The following is an 18,095-nucleotide window of genomic DNA, read 5'->3' as shown; positions in this document are numbered from 1 at the left end:
CTAGCAGACCGGTGTCATGGTACTTGGCACAGGATCTAATCTCATGAGGAAGCTGATACTTTTAAAATCAATGCATTGACATGTCTCTGTGTTCGACTGTGTTGCAGATTCCATTTTAAAAAAAAACTTCATTTCAGGAGTTATTTATTGAAAGATTAAAAGTATACTTTTGCCAACATCTGGGGTGAAAGTGAGTCTGGAATGCACTGTCGGTAAAAACAGCTGAATGGCTGAAGGAGAGACTTTGACTTCTGTCTGCAAGGAGAACTCACAGTTTCTGAAGTTGGAGGCCCTTGGAGGTTTTGACCTGAAAATGCCCTTCATATACAACCACAACACAAGCGTACACAGACAGGATTACACAGAAGGCAAAGTCAGAGGACTTACCGTGATAGCTTGTAGCCTTTCTTTCAGCAGATCAGTCTCTTCCATCCTGAGAATCAAAGCAGAAAGAACAGAAGTAGGAGGGTAAATAGCATGTGTAGGAGAGGGAGAGGCAGGTCTGGCTGCAGTGGGGTGGAGAGTATCTTTGCTTGTCAGGACGACTTCCAACAGATAATGGTACTGGTCTGACCCAGTAGGACACGTGTGATGAAGGGATGCAGACACAGATTGCTGGCATAGCTGTCACGTTTGAGTGACAGACCATATGTTCCCTTAGACCAGAATTATTTTGATGAGATTGTTTGAAAAGGCGAGGTAACTTATTCCCATCCTGAGCAAATGTGACAAAACTGTCCCAGTAAGCTGGATATTCAGCATGTTGGTGTTAAATTACATTCATGACAGACTTCGTAGAGGATAAAACAGTGAATATTTTCGAGAAGGAGTCAGGTCTACTTCATAGGACTAAAGGGATCAAAAAATAGAGGGAGAAAACTGGAACGGGGATTGAGTTGGATGATCAGCTATGATCATATTAAACGACAGAGCAGGCATGAAGGGCTGAATGGCCTATTCCGGCATTTTCTGGCCTATTTTCAATGGTTCGAGAAGTAAAACACTGCTGGCTACCTGAAATAAAAATAGAAAGTGCTGGAAAAACTCAACAGTCTGGTACCTGCTGTGGAGAAAGAAACAAAGTTAATGCTTTGAGTTGAATGACCCTTCCTTGTAGGGGACTATAGTAATAACATTATGAAAAGGTTACTATTTTAGATTTACAGGGGATCATTTCTATTTTCGGTGCACAAAATGGAAGGATCCAGGGTAAGGATGGCAAAATGGGGAAATAAGGCATTGCATTGCATTTGTTAACTACATGTTGCATATGAGCACAGTGCCAGTTGAGACCTCCTCGCCATATGTGCACATTTCCAGTGGACTGCCAGTACCAAATTGGCTACCAAAAAGTGCCATTCAGCTTGGGCAGGCATCTCTGAAAGGTGGTTCATCGTTCCACTGAGGATTGTGCTCTTGGAGGCTGCCAATAGTGTGCATCATTTGCAATGCTTTTTTAAAAATTGACACCTAACTTTTGTTTTGAGGGTGCCTTGTAAAATGCAACCCAATGAGTGGTGAAATAGACCAATAGCACAAAACAGTCAGATAATTAATGACCATTTGGTTTTACACTGTAATCAGACTTCAATCTACTATCAGCCAGTAGGAGGCAGTGAGGTCTGCAGATGCTGGAGATCAGAGTTGAGAGTGTGTTGCTGGAAAAGCACAGCAAGTCAGGCAGCATCCACGGAGCAGGTAAATCGATGTTTCGGTCATAAACCCTTCACCCCGATGAAGGGCTCTGGCCCGAAATGTCGATTTTCCTGCTCCTCGGATGCTGCCTGACATGCTGCTTTTCCAGCAACACACTCTCAACTATCAGTCAATGTAGCACTGGCATTAACCAATTTCCCCCAGTTTAACCTTTCTCTCCAGTGTTCCTCAGCATAACACAAAAGGCTGAATTTTACCAGCCTTTAGGGCACTGGATGGGAGATGTGTTTGGAGGGTACTTGGGGTGGGGGGTGAGAGGCAGGGTTTGGTGGTGTGGGGATGTTGGAAGTGGCGTTGGAATGCATGTAACTGCCCATTGTCACACCATCTGACAGCGATTCTAAAGGTGGCTGACAGCCCTCTTGCCCACATTCCAAATGAAGGGCTTATACTCGAAACATCAGCTCTCTTGCCCCTCAGATGCTACCTGACCTGCTGTGCTGTTCCAGCGCCATCCTTTTCGGCTCTTGCCCAAAAGCCAATTTAAGCACTTACCTGGACATCAAATAAGGATCTCCTCCTGCCCTCATTGCCATCTTATCAGTAGTGGGAGATGTGGGGGTGCTCTCCACCATAATGGAGACAATGTCCAGTGAACCCTGGCAACTTTCCTGCCAGCCCATGGTCAGGGGTGAGGGATTCTCTTTGATCCATTGAGGGTGCCTACAGTAGCAATGGTCATCCCATGGCAAAGGCACTACCTACCTTTACCAATTCTCCCCCCAACTCATTGCCAGTCTCAGCCATAATGGCCTCAGCAATCCCAAGCCCCTCTCAATTTGCAAGGAAGGCTGTACTTTCCATGACATGCTTCTCATCCAGTTGCATTCCCAACAATAGCCAACATAACACTGCATGCACTGTTGAGACTGCTGAGCTACTGGCCCTCTAATTGGCCAGCAGCCGCGGTGACTGGTGGCAGCTTTCTTAAAGCTATAGCAGTTGACAACCACCAATTGTTGGGCGATACAATTATAATGTGGGTATGGGTTCTGCAGACTGTTGAAGTGGGGTTGTCTCTGGGTGGAGTCCCATTATCAAGAAACATTCCAGCAAGAGAGGACAATTAGTACATTAACTATTGGAATGAGATACAAGCATTTTTGTGACATCTATAACATTGCTGAATTACCTTCATGTTTTGATTTATATACCTTAGTATTAAATATGTACCTCAATGAATGTTCCTTTCCTACCCAAGTAAAGAGTTCAGTTATTTTTAGTTGTTATCTCTGGACCATAAATGGCTGGTAGTAAGATTTATTATCTTCATTTGGAAATATTGTACCCAGAAACTGTATTAATATATCAGGTTGCAATAAATCCGAGCTCCTTTTATCAAGGGCAGTTTTCTTTGTTTGTGGAATTGAGGACAACTTTTACGTTCTGCTCTGGTTACTAATGGCAAGAAGAGTAAAGTGCTGGTGATGCAATACTGTTGTTTAAAACTGAATATGTCAGGTTCACCATACAATGATTCACGGTGTTGAAGTCTGTAGCAAAGCCAGCAATGTCAGCAATTTCTGATCACGTCATTGTAGTCCACACTGTGTTCAGGTTTGTATTTCACTGGAGCAATGACACTGAAGTTTCCTATTGTGAAACTGTGCAACATTGGTTCACTATTTCTCCCTCTCATGTTACTCTCAATATCAAGAGGAAAGGGACTTTCTGCAGCAGCAACCACTAAGCTAGCTTTAGCTCTGTCTAGGTGATCTGGTATTTCCTGCAAGCAATTTCTCCCCAGATATATCACCAACACAAAGCTACATTACAATCTACACATGCGTTACATTGTTGCAGACCAATCTCATGACAATGATCTTCTCAACCTTGAAGATTTTTCACCAATTGGGACAGCACTTTCAGCCTCTTGTGATTGATTGTTGATGCCATGCAACACATTGGCTGCAACTAATGACTGTTTAGACCCCCACACTGAACTAACTACATACAGGTCACACACCAAACTTCAGCCTCTCCTCCCCAAAGAAACAATACTAATGTATATGCTGCCTTAAGAAACCAAATGATTGGAGTACATTTTCTGCATGGGCTATGAATGAGCAAAACAGATTCCCTGTCCATGATCCCAATAAAAAAAAACACGTGGTTTCTGTAGACAGATGATATAATATGATCAGGTCTGTTTTGCTGATAGAAGGTAGTTCATACCCAAGTTAGTGAATGATGTAGGAAGTACAACAAGAGATGCTCAGAGGATATCTCTGGAACCTTACACACAGCTCCCAGTTAATTTCATGTGATCTGATGTTATTACATCATGGTTCCAACTCTCTGTAATAGCTTTCAATACTCCTTTATTTTGAACGAAAACAGAAATTGCTGGAAAGGCTCAGCAGGTCTGGCAGCATCAGAGGAGAGAAATCAGAGTTAATGTTTCGCGTTCAGTGACTCTTCTTCATAGCGATTCTGAGGAAGCATCACTGGACCGTCCACCACCACATCTTCTACCTTTGAGCAGGTTTGTGTAAAAAGGAAGATAAGTTGACAACACAAATAGAAATAATGAAAAACCAAAATAACTGCGATGTTGGATATCATAAACCAAAGTAGAAATTACTGGAAAAAGTCAGTAGGTCTGCCAGCATTTGAGGAGAGAAATCAGAGTTAATGTTTCACGTTCAGTGACTTCTTCATAGCGATTCTGAGGAAGCATCACTGGACCTGAAATGTTAACTCTGATTTCTCTCCTCAAATGCTGGCAGACCTACTGACTTTTTCCAGTAATTTCTACTTTTGTTTATGATATCCAACATCGCAGTTATTTTGGTTTTTCATTATTTCTATTTGTGTTGTCAACTTATTTTCCTTTTTACACAAACCTGCTCAAAGGTAGAAGATGTGGTGGTGGACGGTTGCTTTTCAGACTAGAGGCCTGTGACCAGAGGCCACAAGGATCAATGTTGGGTCCACTTCATATTGTTATTTATATAAATAATTTGGATGTGAAAATAGGAGGTATGGTTAGTAAGTTTGCAGTTGGTACCAAAATTGGAGATGTAGTGGACAGCGAAGAAGGTTATGTCAGGTTACAGGATCTTGATCAGATGGGCCAAGGAGTGGCAGATGTACTTTAATTTAGATAAGTGTGAGGTGCTGCATTTTGGAAAGGCAAATCAGAGCAGGACTTACACACTTAATGGTAAGGTCCTGGGGAGTGTTCCTGAACAAAGAGACCTTGGAGTGCAGGTTCATAGTTCCTTGAAAGTGGAGTCGCAGGTAGATAGGATGGTGGAGAAGGCATTTGGTATGCTTTCCTTTATTGGTCAGTGCATTCAGTATAGGAGTTGGAGCTCATGTTGTGGCTGTACAGGACATTGGTTAAGTCACTATTGGAACACTGCGTGCAATTCTGGTCTGCCTCCTATAGGAAGGATGTTGTGAAACCTGAGAGGGTTCAAACAAGATTTACACGGATGTTGGAGGGTTTGAGCTATAAGGAGAGGCTGAACAGGCTGGGGCTGTTTTCTGTGGAACCACAGAAGCTGAGGGGTGACCTGACAGAGGTTTATCAAATCATGAGGGGCATGGATAGGGTAAATAGACAAGGTCTTTTCCCCAGGATGGGGAAGTCCAAAAATATAGGGCACAGGTTTAAGGTGATGGGCAAGATTTAAGGGGTAACTTTTTTCACACAGAGGTTGTGTGTGTGGAATGAACTGCCAGTGTTGGGGGGTAGTACGATTACAGCATTTCAAAGGCATTTGGATGGGTATAAGAATAGGAAGGATTTAGAGGGATATAGGCAATGGGACTAGATTCATTTTGGATATCTGGTTGGCATGGACACGTTGGACCGAGGGGTCTGTTCCCGTGCTGTGTATCTCTTCTGACTCTATAGCTCTATGACATGTTGTGCACAATCAGGCTTTGACTTTTTACTACTATTACGTATTCCGGTTCTAATTTCTTCCACTGCTTTTCTGCTTATATTTTCTGCCCCTTCCTGCCACACATTGATTGCTGTTTTCTTCTTTACCACCTTAATATTAACTTGGGGCGGGGGGAGTGTGGGTCTGGTCTAGTCCATAATACAAGTCATGTGAGTGACACAGTTGGCCAAGGAAACACAGTCATTAGATGACAGGTAATTGAATACTTTATACATTGACCCCATTTTAACTCTGACTCTCTGGTTTCTGTCGCCCAAGTGCTTCAGGACCCTGGAGCCATCTTATGATGATGTTACATGACTGAATACAGATAGCACAGCATGGACAAAGTTAGGAGAGCACAATAACAGACCAGAACACCCTGCTTTTATGACAGAGTTATAAAAGCACATGGACATAAACAAAGAAGATGAATTGGTCATTACATAATATTTATATATATGTAATTTGATATGTGATAGACTTAGGACAGATATTAAGGGTAGTTTCTTCACTCAGAGAGTAGTAGGGGCATGGAACGGTCTGCTGCAACAGTGGTAGACTTGCTGACGTTAAGGACATTTAAATGGGCATTGGACATACATATGGGTAATAATGGAACAGTGTGGTTAAATGGGCATCAGATTATTTTCACAGGTCAGCACAACATGGAGGGCTGAAGGGCCTGTACTGCACTGTAACATTCTATGTTCTATGTTAACCATGTTCAGCAGTGTTTAGTATGTAATATTATAAATAGTGTTATTTTGAAGTCCAAGCCTGAAAACAGATCTAAACTTTAAACTTTATCCAACCAGTGTATCTTGAACCCAAATGCCTAGCATGGCATCAAACCACATGATGGAGCAAATTGAAGTTTCCCTTGTTTATTTGTAATTAATGGCTTTTTAAAATCACATTGAAGATTAGGAAGTCAATGTGCTGATGATAAAACATAATGCCACATTACAGAGAAAACAAATAACCAGAAACAAAATTGATGCTGAATGGCTCATGTCTGCTGGATCTGTTGACATGTCATATGATCTCAATAGACACCACAGTCAGTTTTGAACATGACACACAAAGTATTTGCAGCACTTTAATAATAAGGATCATGCTGAAGTGAGCACATCAATTATCTGTGCTTTCTTCATCTGTGCTTCCTTCAAGATTCTGTGCAACATCATATGGTTCATGTCGAAAGGGAGCATAGGTTGTAAGAGAAATAATGACTGACATTTCTGTTGATTGGAAATAAGTTAACATTTGTACCTCAGCAATGTCAAATGTCTATCTCTTTTGGGGCTTTTGCACATGGAATTGGTATGCTCATTTCAAACCCTCAATGAGTCACTGGATGTCATAAAGTATTTCATCGTCCAACAACAACAGTATCCTTCAGCCATGGATACCTTGCTACTCTTTTTCATTAATTGTAACTCTAGACAGGAAGAGATTAAAATATGAAGTACATAGAGTTTTAGCAGAGATTTACTGAGGAATCTATGCCTCTATGCTTTAGTCTGTGGCTAGCAAATAAATTGATTGTTAAAATGCCACAACTGTAGGATGTATTTGTCACTTTCAAGTATGAAATACTTTTGGCTGCTGATAGCCCTTCCAACTTTATTGAGGAAGATAGGGGTTGGTGAGCTGATTAACAGAGGACTATGAAGTGTTGGGCAAGTCTGTATTAGAGTGGTGCTGGAAAAGGAATGATGAAGGGCTTTTGCCTGAAATGTCGATTTTCCTGATCCTTAGATGCTGCCTGACCTGCTGTGCTTTTCCAGCACCATTCGAATCTAGACTCGGGTTTCCAGCATCTGCAGTCCTCGTGTTTACCTAAGTGTTGGGCAAGTCCAAGTCGCAAATAATTCACACATGTACATCTGAGGGTAATATGAATTTTTATCAAGATTATCTGAAATTCAGCTCTACGATTTCATCAGGAGTTTTAACTTGTTTACTTTAAACCTATGGTAAGATAGCAGGAACTAAAATTATAGATGGATATCTAACGTTCAAATTAAAATCTTGCAGACTTTGCATTTTTCTTTAATTTTACATTATAACAATGAGTTAACAGAAAGTGAGTATGATGATGTAACCAAACTTAGTACCAGTTCAATGTTATTGGCAACATGCTTACTTTGAGTTTGAATGTTAATGTTTCCAACTCGAACTGAGATCCTGGGCATTTAATCTAGGCTCAGCATCACATTTTTTATACTTTTGTTCATGGAAATTTTAGATTATGCACAAGTTTATATATCTTGCCATTAGTAATTGCCAGTACCTGCTATGGAATTTTATTGGCAATGGTATGGTTTATTTGACCACCCCTCTGTGTGTTCAATACAGTCAGTGTTCACTTAAGCAATTTGTATGATGGTACCAGAATAACACTTAAGTAATGTTAATTCGCATGAAATTAACATTTAATTGGTGAGTTCTCATGTGGGCCATCAGCTCTCACACTCTCTTGCCATGACTAACACCTTGTTCAAATCAATAATTTTTGGTAACATAAAACAGAGATTTTAAGTCTACTTAATTAGACAATTCAATAAAGTTGGAGTGCGATGATGGATCTGCACAAAGCATTGATTGAGCTACCTGTGGGAAGTGTCCACAATGTTGGGAACTCAACAGAGAAAGGACACTGATGATCTCCTATCAGTTGGAGTGGCATAATGGCTCAATGGTCTCACAGCGCTAGGCATCCAGATTTGATTCCATTCTTGGACGACCATGTGGAGTTTGTACATTCTCTCTGTATCTGTGTGGGTTTCCTCCAATTGCCATGATTTCCACCCTTAGTCCAAAGATGTGTAGGTTAAGGGGATTGGAAAGGCTAAATTGGCCATAGTCTCCAGGGATGTACATGCTAAATGGAGTAGCCATGGAAAATGCAGGTGATAGGGTGGGTCTGGGTGGGATGCTTTCGGAGGGTCGGTGCAGACTCGAAGGGCGGAATGGCCTGATTCTATACTGAAGGGATTCTATATCAGAGATGAAGAGGTGCATTTATCAAAATCATCTTGAAAATACCCCACATTTTTAAAACTCTAAGTAGCTCCAGATTCTCAATTAACAAGGCCATGGACAGGATTTTTCAGCTGGTAGGGTTTCTGTACTTCTTACCAGCCAATGGCAATGAGCACATTCCTGTCGATCAAAAAAACTCCATAGCATTTAACACTCAGAGGCTGGATATGGAACTGAAACGAGAGACTGTAGGGTTCCAGAGTTGTTCTGTTTTATCACCATATGTATATAATTATGCTTAATAAAGCCTGATAATATTCATTTGCTTGAGGACAGACCTAATTTTACTACAAGGTGGCAACTGGTGCCAAGACCAATAAAACCAGAAGCAAGTGGCAAGGAGTAAAGTAAAGCTCAGTGGCAGAACAGTGCGATGGGTGAAGGACAAGGTCAGCCCAATGATCTGAAGAGAGGAGAAAGCTGAAGAAAGGTCCAGTAATGGTATATTGCAGAGGGCAAAGAACTTGAAGCCCAAACCAGTCACTGGGCCACACTGCTGACTATTCAGAAAGCTAGCACAATGGAACTATTTTATTTGCTGTTGAAATCAAGTCAGCATATCTCAATGTTGTAGAATTTTAAAAATTCATTCACAGGATGAGGATGTCGCTGTCTAGGCCAGCATTTATTGCCTGTTCCTAATTGCCCAGAGGGCAGTTAAGAGTCAATCACATTGCTGTGAGTCTTCAGTCATATGTAGGCTAGACCAGGTAAGGATGACAGTTTCCTTCCCTAAAAGAAGGACATTAATGAACCAGATGGGATTTTCCAACAATCAACAGTGGACTCATAGTTATCGTTAGACTCTTAATTCCACCATCTACCAGGGCAAGATTCAAAATCACATCCCCAGAACATTACCAGGGTCTCCAGATTAACAGTCTATTTGTAATACCATAGGCCAATGTCTCTCCTATATGTGAATGACAAATCTAATCATGTCATCACAAGTAAATGTCCAGGCTCCTCAGCTTCAATAACAAGTGACAAACAAGTTCAACGGATATCCAGTACATACTTTTCAGCAGTGTAAGCTTGGAAACCAATCCCACTTTGTTCTTCTTGAAGGAAGTGTCAGTGGTGACAGCAGAACCATTAATAGCATAAATTGTCTGAGCTCATGGGAGAATTGGGTATCATCTGATGTTGAACTCACTGTTAGGTCTAGAATGATATAACCAAAGGTTGAGGTGCTTTGACCTACATTGGAGAGGTAGAAGGTGGTGATGATGGAATAGGCACAGCAGGAGTGGGACAGAGAATTAATAAAAAGGTGTAAGCTTCCCTACCCGTAAAGCAACATGGGGTTTGGCAAGTCAGTTGGAAAAGTATGGCGAGTTGATCTGTAATAAGATTCCGATGTCAAGAAAGCCAGTCAGATTCTGCAAAAGGTTTGAATTTTGAATTTGAATTGAGATGCAAATCTTGCAAATGAATGGTGAAGGGCTTATTTGCATGCCATTAGAACCTAATCGTGCCTCACTGGTATGTATTTTCCTATTCTGTCATGCACTGCAGATAGAACCTAGACATTGTCAGTTTCTGACCTGGTGATTACAGATTGCAGCATGTTCCTATGGGCCTTCATTGTGAGCAGCTGTCCCCAGCATCTCAGGGCATGTTCCATGGGCAGTGCAAACCCACACCCCCTCCTCCATGGAATTTGGTACTAGATATATTCCAGCCCAATTGCATTATTTTGGAACATTTTCCACCCACTTCCAACATGGCTCTACACTTCAGTATTGCACTTGGCAGTGCATTGGCACCTTTCATATAATATTGCTGCCAGGACATTTAGTGTACAGGGACAGGCATCTAACTCACAATTGGTCCGGGTGCATCTCAGGACTTTTCTCTCTTAGTGCTCACTCACATTTTGCACATGTGGATGATCATTTCTGCCTCGCCTTCTTGTACTTTTCCCACACATTCTGAGCTTAAAGGCTCACAGGACTTTTGTCTTGCCTTGCCTTTTAGTGCAGACACAAAAGCCAGACAGCTTGTCATGGCTGTCAGAAATGATCAGTCAAGGGGGTGGACATGTTGCTTTGTCAATGTTAGATCTGAACCTTAATGAACAACTTACATAGCAAACACACTGCATGTGCTTCTATAAAATGGCCATGTCTCAAAGTCTAAGGAGAATAGTTGTCCTCAGTGAAGTCAAGGGAGATAGCCTTCAATCAGAGGGCCCTGACACATTGGGCAGCATCTGAAACTAGTCCAGGAGCTTGAACACGGTTGGCAGTTGCTGTCACTGAGCAGACCATCAGCCCTGCGGATCCAATGCAGCCAGTCTGAAGCCTCATAGTAAGTCAGTCAAGAAACTGTAGAGAGATCATTCAGGAGTCACACATCAGTCACATCTGTCTGTCTAAAATGGCCTTGGAGAGGAGGTGGTGGGCAATGGTCAGTCCCGGAGTTTGTTCATTAAAAGACAAGAAAAGCTTTCCGGGCCCACTACTGTGGAGGAAAAGCTGGCGATGTCAATTTTGGAGATTGGAGGTGACATGCTGGGATGTAGAGGCAACAATAATTATGAATGGAGTAAAACAACATATCGGAAGGGGCAGGTGATAGTGGGTTGGAGGACACGGGTTACTGTAGAAGGGATAGATCTTCAAAAGTCACAATCAACCTTGCTTTGACAGAGGAACAGTGCAGCTCGATAGTTGGTATGACTCAGTTGTAGGGCTCGGGCTCAGGGGCTGAAGTTTGGAGACAAAGTTACCATTCATACAGTTGCTCAGGAATATTTAGAAGCTCAATACAAATGGGCTCAACAGGGAATATGAGAAAAAAAGGAACATGAAGATTCAGGGAAATGGGCTTTTCTTTACCAGGCTGAGCTGGCAACTATGTTGCCTTTTATACTCATGCAAATCATAAATGCATACTGGAAATGGGAATTTACTGCACTGTATTAGAATTGCTTTGGGTAAGTTTTTTTCCCTGTGTATGCAGGCTCTCATGTGAGTGATTTGAAGCCCATCAAGAGGCAATTGCATTAATTAGGCACTTTCACAGTACAGCTTGAAGAACTCTGTAATTATAGCACCATGCATGTGAAATGCACATGGTATCCAACTGTTTGAGGTATAAATCCTGGTCATTAGCAATCTTGACCTTGTTTTTGGTCATTACAGATTGATGACAGTCATCTCTGAAGCAGGAGTAATCACAGTTTACCATAAAAGTGACACCTGCGGGCAACAATGGTGGGTACTTTGGTAATTAATGAACAGGCAATAGTGTGAATGTGGTTGTATGCTGCATGGCTATTGAGGTGCACTTTGAAGAAGAGTGTAAGAAAAGTCACTACGGTTCACAAAGAAACCTTCCATGAATTGGTCAAAATTGATACTTCTTAGATGATTGATAAAATTCATCCTAATGTATCTGAGCAACTTTATGCTGATGACTATGTAGAATATGCATATAAAGTAAATGGCATGCTGGTATAATTTTCCACTGTCCAAATGCACTGATTGTGTGCTGAATTAGAGAGGAGACTTTGCATTTTGAGAGGAGCCATTTGTTGATTTCACATCAGAGCATTTCATTTTAATCACAGTACAGAAATCACTGGTGATATATTTGGCAGCTGAATGTTGTCTGTATTTATGTGACATTCCGCCACCTGTTGTTTTAATGCAGGCATTAATCTGTCTTGGCTAAAATAGCTGGATGGGAGTTGTCATACTTGAATCGAAGAGATTATCATCTATACGAATACATTAATCTTTCACATGCTGATATTGATGAGCCAGTAGTCGTTTCAGAAGAGCTCGGACAAATGTAGCTGTACTTCAATTTGGTGTGAAGTGGAACATATATAACTGTTCCAGGTTCACTCATGGTAGCTGCCCATCCTGTTGCTACACACTATGCTGGCAGATATTTTATCATGACGTCTCTGATGGTCATCCTATCATATGACTGAATTCCAATCTGAAGTCTGTATTGATCAGATCAGTTATAACAAATTTAGGACAGGACTGCATTCCTAGTTTGAAGATTGTGAATCAAATTGTAAAATTAATTAATTACATTTGTGTTTTCTATCGTGAAGTTCATCACCGTGCAGTGAGTTTGTGCATGGAATTATTTTGCATTTCAAATCACTGATTACAATAGACTCTGTGGCCGTTTCATCCTTGAGCAGGACAATTCAAAGTCGATTGTCTAGAATGCAGACATTTATGATTGACTTAATTGATCGTTTACAAAGTTTAATTTAATTAGATAATTGAAGATAATTTACAAAATGACACTGAGGTGGCTTTGAAATAGTGTGGTCATCAGAATTCAGTGATTGTCCTTCAACGCATTGGTAGCAGTTGAAGATAGAGAGAAAGCATCGGTATTCTGCTTCAACATCATGTTCTCTTTCTGATAAGCAGCAGCCATGATTTTACAAGCACCTGCCAATTAACAAAAAATTATTTGTTTTTTTTAATCATTGACCTGTTCACAGACGCTATAACATAGCTTTGGGATATGAACCCAGGCCTCTTAGATCAAAGGTAGGACACTATCACTGCACCATATGAGCCCCCTCAAAGAGTTCCCGAAGATATTTTCTAATTAACTTTTTCAGAGGTACATTCATCTGGAGCAGATGGGACTTATACCCAGGTCTTCCTACCCCAGAGGTAGGGACAGTACCACTGCATTACATGAGCCTAAGAATTCCATTAAGATATTTTCTAATCAACCTAATCCAGGATGTTATCAGACATGTCTGGAGCAGAGAAGATTTGAACTCTGATCTCCTGGATCAAAGAAAGGGACACTGACACAAACTCCTTTTGCAAGAAGCTACTTGGCCCATTGTCCAAAAGGATTCACTGCCAAAATCAGAGATTGAACCAAAGACCTCCCAACTGAGCTATTTTGGCTGTCCAAAGAGTTCCTTTAATGATTCAGTTCAAATTAGCTTCAGGCAGCATTGGTTGGGATACATACTCATTTCGGCTAGCCAACAAGTGGTTTAGGGGCACGGCAAGGTCAAACATAATTTGCCCTGGCATTTAAACATCACAATGTGCACAGTATCCTGAAGCACGTTCCAAAGGTTAGTGAATTCAAAACAATAGAGCATTATTTAAAATATCAACTGTTTCTATTTTGATAGAATACACTTGAAGCAACATGATCTTTGGACTATTCCAAGAAATACTCAGGTAACCAGTACTGAAAATGTCCCTTATGTTAATAACAATATCATAAGAGCAATTTCCCCTTTTCTGAATGACTAACAATGCAAATGTACAATTTTTATGCAGTTGCTAGATGACAGTATGATACAACTGAACAAACTGCAGATGGAGATAAAAGAATAATCATGGTACAGGATTCAAAAGGCTTCAATTAAAGTTGAGAGCCAAAGCAGCTGGACATAAGAAATGGTAACCTGAAAATGTAAATAAAGAATAAAGGTTTTCGGCTAAAGTGAACAACAGGTTTCAATCTATTAACATATGTTAACATACCCAAAGTTCTTAAAAACAGGACATTACTAATATGAAGCCTTTTCTAAACTCAGCAATATCTTCAATGGTATTGACAAATGAGACTGCTAATTCTAATCTACCTGGGCAAAGTGTTATGTCCAGAATTAGGATTTAACGAATGCTAAATTGAAGTCACTATAGCCTTTTGTTATGAAAATGGCCATACCTACATCATTGAAAAAACAAGTCATTGGAATAGCTATGCTTTAACTTCATTACTAGAAATGAAATTGATAATTTTTTTCCAACAGTTAACCTATACTCCTGCTTGCCAGCTTATTCCTCAGGAGATCTTCACAAAGTAGAAAATTGGAGCAAAATTGTTGTACAATGTTATCCAATCAAACGCTGCAGGCAACCCAGCATCAGTGATACAGCTAGAGGTGAATTTCTGGTAGCTGGTATCAGTAATAATGACCACAAAAACCTATTTCCATTGTGATCCCTTTAGTCCTAAGAACTATGTCTAACTCCTTCTTGAAAACATTTCATGTTTGGTCCTCAATTGCTTTCTGTGGCAGAGAATTCTACAGGCTCACCACTCTCTGGTGAGGAAATTACTTCTCATCTCACTTCTAAACCCCAATTCCTTAAACTGTAATCTTCGGGGGGGATAGTTAAGCTTGCCATTTAGAAACAGAATCAATAAAATCTAACTGCCGTGTCTTTTATTTTTATTTCTTGTATTTTAATTTTTGCATTGACTAAAATAACATTCAGATACTGGAAGCTTCTTAAATTAGGTCTTTGAAAGTATATCAGTCCGTGCAGAGCAGCTGATTCTTGTCAATAGGACAGAGAACTATACCCAAGACTTACCAGCAGCTAATGTAGAGGATATTCACGGTGAATGGCTAAGTGTCATAAAAGCTTTCCAGTTTCAGAAGAAAGAAATCAAGTGATTGTTTTCTTGTTTCTGACAGGATGCTGAACAAATGGCAAATCTTAATATTGAGACAGGAAACCAGTAGGAACTTGGGAGCAGCTGAGGACTAAGTTCTGTCAGTTTAACAGCAGCACTTTACTTAAATACTGGCAGACATCTGGCTGACATCCAATCAGATTGATGTGGGAATGGTCCCAATAGCTGCCATGACAATGAATTTCACTCAAAGACATATTTAACTTTTAGGTATGACAGGATTTTTTTCTATTAATTTTTTTTTAAAAAAAACAAGATACAAGTCACAAATGGCCTGGAATGTAAATTCTGAAAATGTAATTCAGAGATTGGTAAATCCCTGTGTGGATTATACTTCGTTGTGAGAGAGAGTATGGAATGTTGCATCTGGCGTCTGTGAAGGTAGTACAGTTAGAGGCATTTCAAAAGGAAGAAATGGTATGTAACAACTGAACTGTAATCCCCTGTGATTCCAGAGATAACTGAGGCTGTTGGTCATTTCAGCAGAAACCATCTCCAGTGACTGTGGACGGGATGTGAGGGAAAGGAATGCAGTCCTTGATTAAAAAAAAAGTATCTGTGTTTTCTCTTTCCAAAAATACACAAGAGTGGTATATTGTAATTGTTATGAGGTCAGTCAGCTGGACCTTATAGAATATGAGTTCCCTGATTGGATCAGATTAACAGCCCCTATCAGGGAGCCTTGGTTAACATTTAAAAAGAGGTGAGTATCAGAGTTACTGACAGCTAGTATCTGACTCTGAATGAGAGATACAGCTGATCTGACTCTGAATGAAACATTACTAAAGTCAAGGACTATTCATATAAAAATAAAGGGTGACTTGGTGATAAGATCCCAGCCTCTGTGGAGGTATTTCAAAGGGGTTTAAAAAATAATAGTTGAAAACGGGCTACTGTATGTGATCCTTTGGTGTTCTATTTTGACATGGTGGTGTTTGTTGTGAAGATGGCAGCTGGAGAACATCCATTAGGTAAAGAAAAGGACTTTCACTGGAAGTAAGTCATAATGCAGCAAAGTTACCCATTGAAAAGGAAACAGGAGAACAGGATTTCTGATGAAGGGCTTTTGCCCGAAATGTCGATTTTACTGCTTCTCGGATGCTGTCTGAACTGCTGTGCTTTTCCAGAACCACTAATCCAGAATCTGGTTTCCAGCATCTGCAGTCATTGTTTTTACCTAACAGAAGAACTCATTCCAGCTAACTTGTAGAACCAAAGATCTTCAGATCCACTGCTCAGCTACCCAGCTGTAACCAGCTAACTTACCAGCTGCAATGTTTCACCATCTACTCCTCGTGGACAAGCCAAAGAATTGTGTATCTTTTTAGTGTAAGAAATGTTATTGTTTGTACTTACTTCTCATTTTTAAATCTGTGTATTGTGTTCCATTATTTTCCTCACATCTTAGTAACTAATAAACTCCCTCTTTCCTCAAAACTATTTAAATTACTTCCTTTTAAAATCTATATATAAAGTGACTAGTAAAAATATCCATGAGTGAAGGGATCTCTTGTGTTAATTACCTTGTTGCACCCAACTAAGATAAAGGAGGGGTTGAATAAAAAGGGAGTTTGTCCTTTCTTTCTTACTTGAGGGTAAATGATTCGTGGATATCCAGTCTGAATTATAATGAACTAACCTTGCCTGGAGATTGGTTGCAACGTAGCAGTCTACAAAGGTGTTATCATAAAGTCCTTTTTTAAACATTTTTTTTCTTCGTTATGTTATCATTCTGAATTTTTTATTTCTTCATTTTTCTAATTTATTATTATTTTGTATTTTTGAATGCCTATAATTCTGGACTTTTTGTTTATTTTTCTAACTCTTTTTCCTAAGAATTTGTAGTCGAGAATCTGTACCTTTGTACCTAAGATGGCGCCATAAGTGGTGACTTGTCAACTTTTCACTGTACTCTTGGGAGTACATGTGACAATAGAGCTAAAGCTAATTCAAGTCAAAGTACAATCATGATTAATGAAGGGGTAAGTCCAGGCATCATCAGTTGATGGCAGTGGATTGGGAGGTCAAAGGTTTCTTTGTGATGCCTGCACGGACACTTAGTCTCCTACTCACCCATGAGAAGAAAAACTGTAAAACTTAACCTGGGTCTCTTCTGGCCAATTGGCTCCTGCCATTGTATTTTTCTTGCCCTACAACAGAGAGCAGAGGACTGCCACTTATGGGTGAGGTAGTGATGAGATAATAATCAGGCTGTTCTGAATCTTAAGCATGTCCTTCCCTATACTTGATAAGTGCATTGCCCGGACCCTATACTGCCCTGAAGTATCATGGTGGTCAGGAAAGTAATAAGTTAGCATCATGTTGTGGCATTCAACTATTTTAACTCTTCCTTCAACTCCACTGATTCTGTTCTTGTGGTGGCTGTGGAAGGTAGGTAAAGGATAAAATAGAAGTCAATAATAGTCTTCACATTCTTAAAGTAAAATCCTTTTTAAATATATTTATAATGAATCATTCAGCAAATTTTCAGACATATCTAGCAAAACACTAAAGCAACCAAGGAAATTTCATTACATGATCTCTTTTTCAAATATTGAAAAGAAGAGTTTAGTATAGTATTGGTGGATTGACACTAATTCAAACAGATTACACTGACTTCATCTATCCTGCTTGATTCTCACAATTTCATTTTGAGCATAAAGCAATTGTTTCTATTTTTAGTGATCTTGTGTCTTCTCTCTTTCTTAATTTCCTCCAGTATAAAATCATCCTGGACCAGTTAGGTAAATCTTTATGAGCCAAGTTATTGCATTATATGAAAAAAAATGCTTTAAAATATTTAGGAATAGCATCAGAATTAAATGTAATATGGGACCATTTTAAATGAAATCTGTCATATTTAATGAAATTTTGAATTGTTTTCACATTATTAATTGTAAATATTTTCTGTTTAGTTTGTAATCATTACAGTGGGGAAAAATACCTACAGCTCATCTCTGTTCAATTACGTACAATGCAACAGTGACTACA

At 39.9% G+C, this 18,095-nt stretch overlaps 1 protein-coding gene and 1 long non-coding RNA gene across 6 annotated transcripts in view; one reads left to right on the top strand and one right to left on the bottom strand.

The window, feature by feature from the left end:
- The window catches only part of palmdb (palmdelphin b), a 112,337-nt gene that overhangs the window by 63,420 nt on the left and 30,822 nt on the right, over positions 1-18,095 (bottom strand). For all 5 annotated transcript variants that reach the window (XM_087990493.1, XM_087990494.1, XM_087990492.1 and 2 more), the window contains one exon: positions 388-433. In XM_087990493.1, the coding sequence (XP_087846619.1) occupies positions 388-432 (45 nt within the window). In that variant the 5' untranslated portion in view covers position 433. Of the gene's footprint in view, positions 1-387; positions 434-18,095 lie in introns of those variants that run through there.
- The window catches only part of LOC148149107 (uncharacterized), a 201,980-nt gene continuing 191,263 nt past the window's right edge, over positions 7,379-18,095 (top strand). The window contains exon 1 of the long non-coding RNA XR_015758123.1: positions 7,379-7,510. This is a non-coding gene — a long non-coding RNA (uncharacterized LOC148149107). The remainder of the gene's footprint in view (positions 7,511-18,095) is intronic.

Source organism: Chiloscyllium plagiosum, unplaced genomic scaffold (assembly GCF_037043375.1).
Source record: "Chiloscyllium plagiosum isolate Xiang-an unplaced genomic scaffold, Cpla_swu_hap1 HiC_scaffold_9, whole genome shotgun sequence".
Lineage (NCBI taxonomy): Eukaryota > Metazoa > Chordata > Chondrichthyes > Orectolobiformes > Hemiscylliidae > Chiloscyllium > Chiloscyllium plagiosum.
The sequence above is the reverse complement of the archived record's forward strand: the minus strand, read 5'-3'. Positions and strand labels throughout refer to the sequence as shown.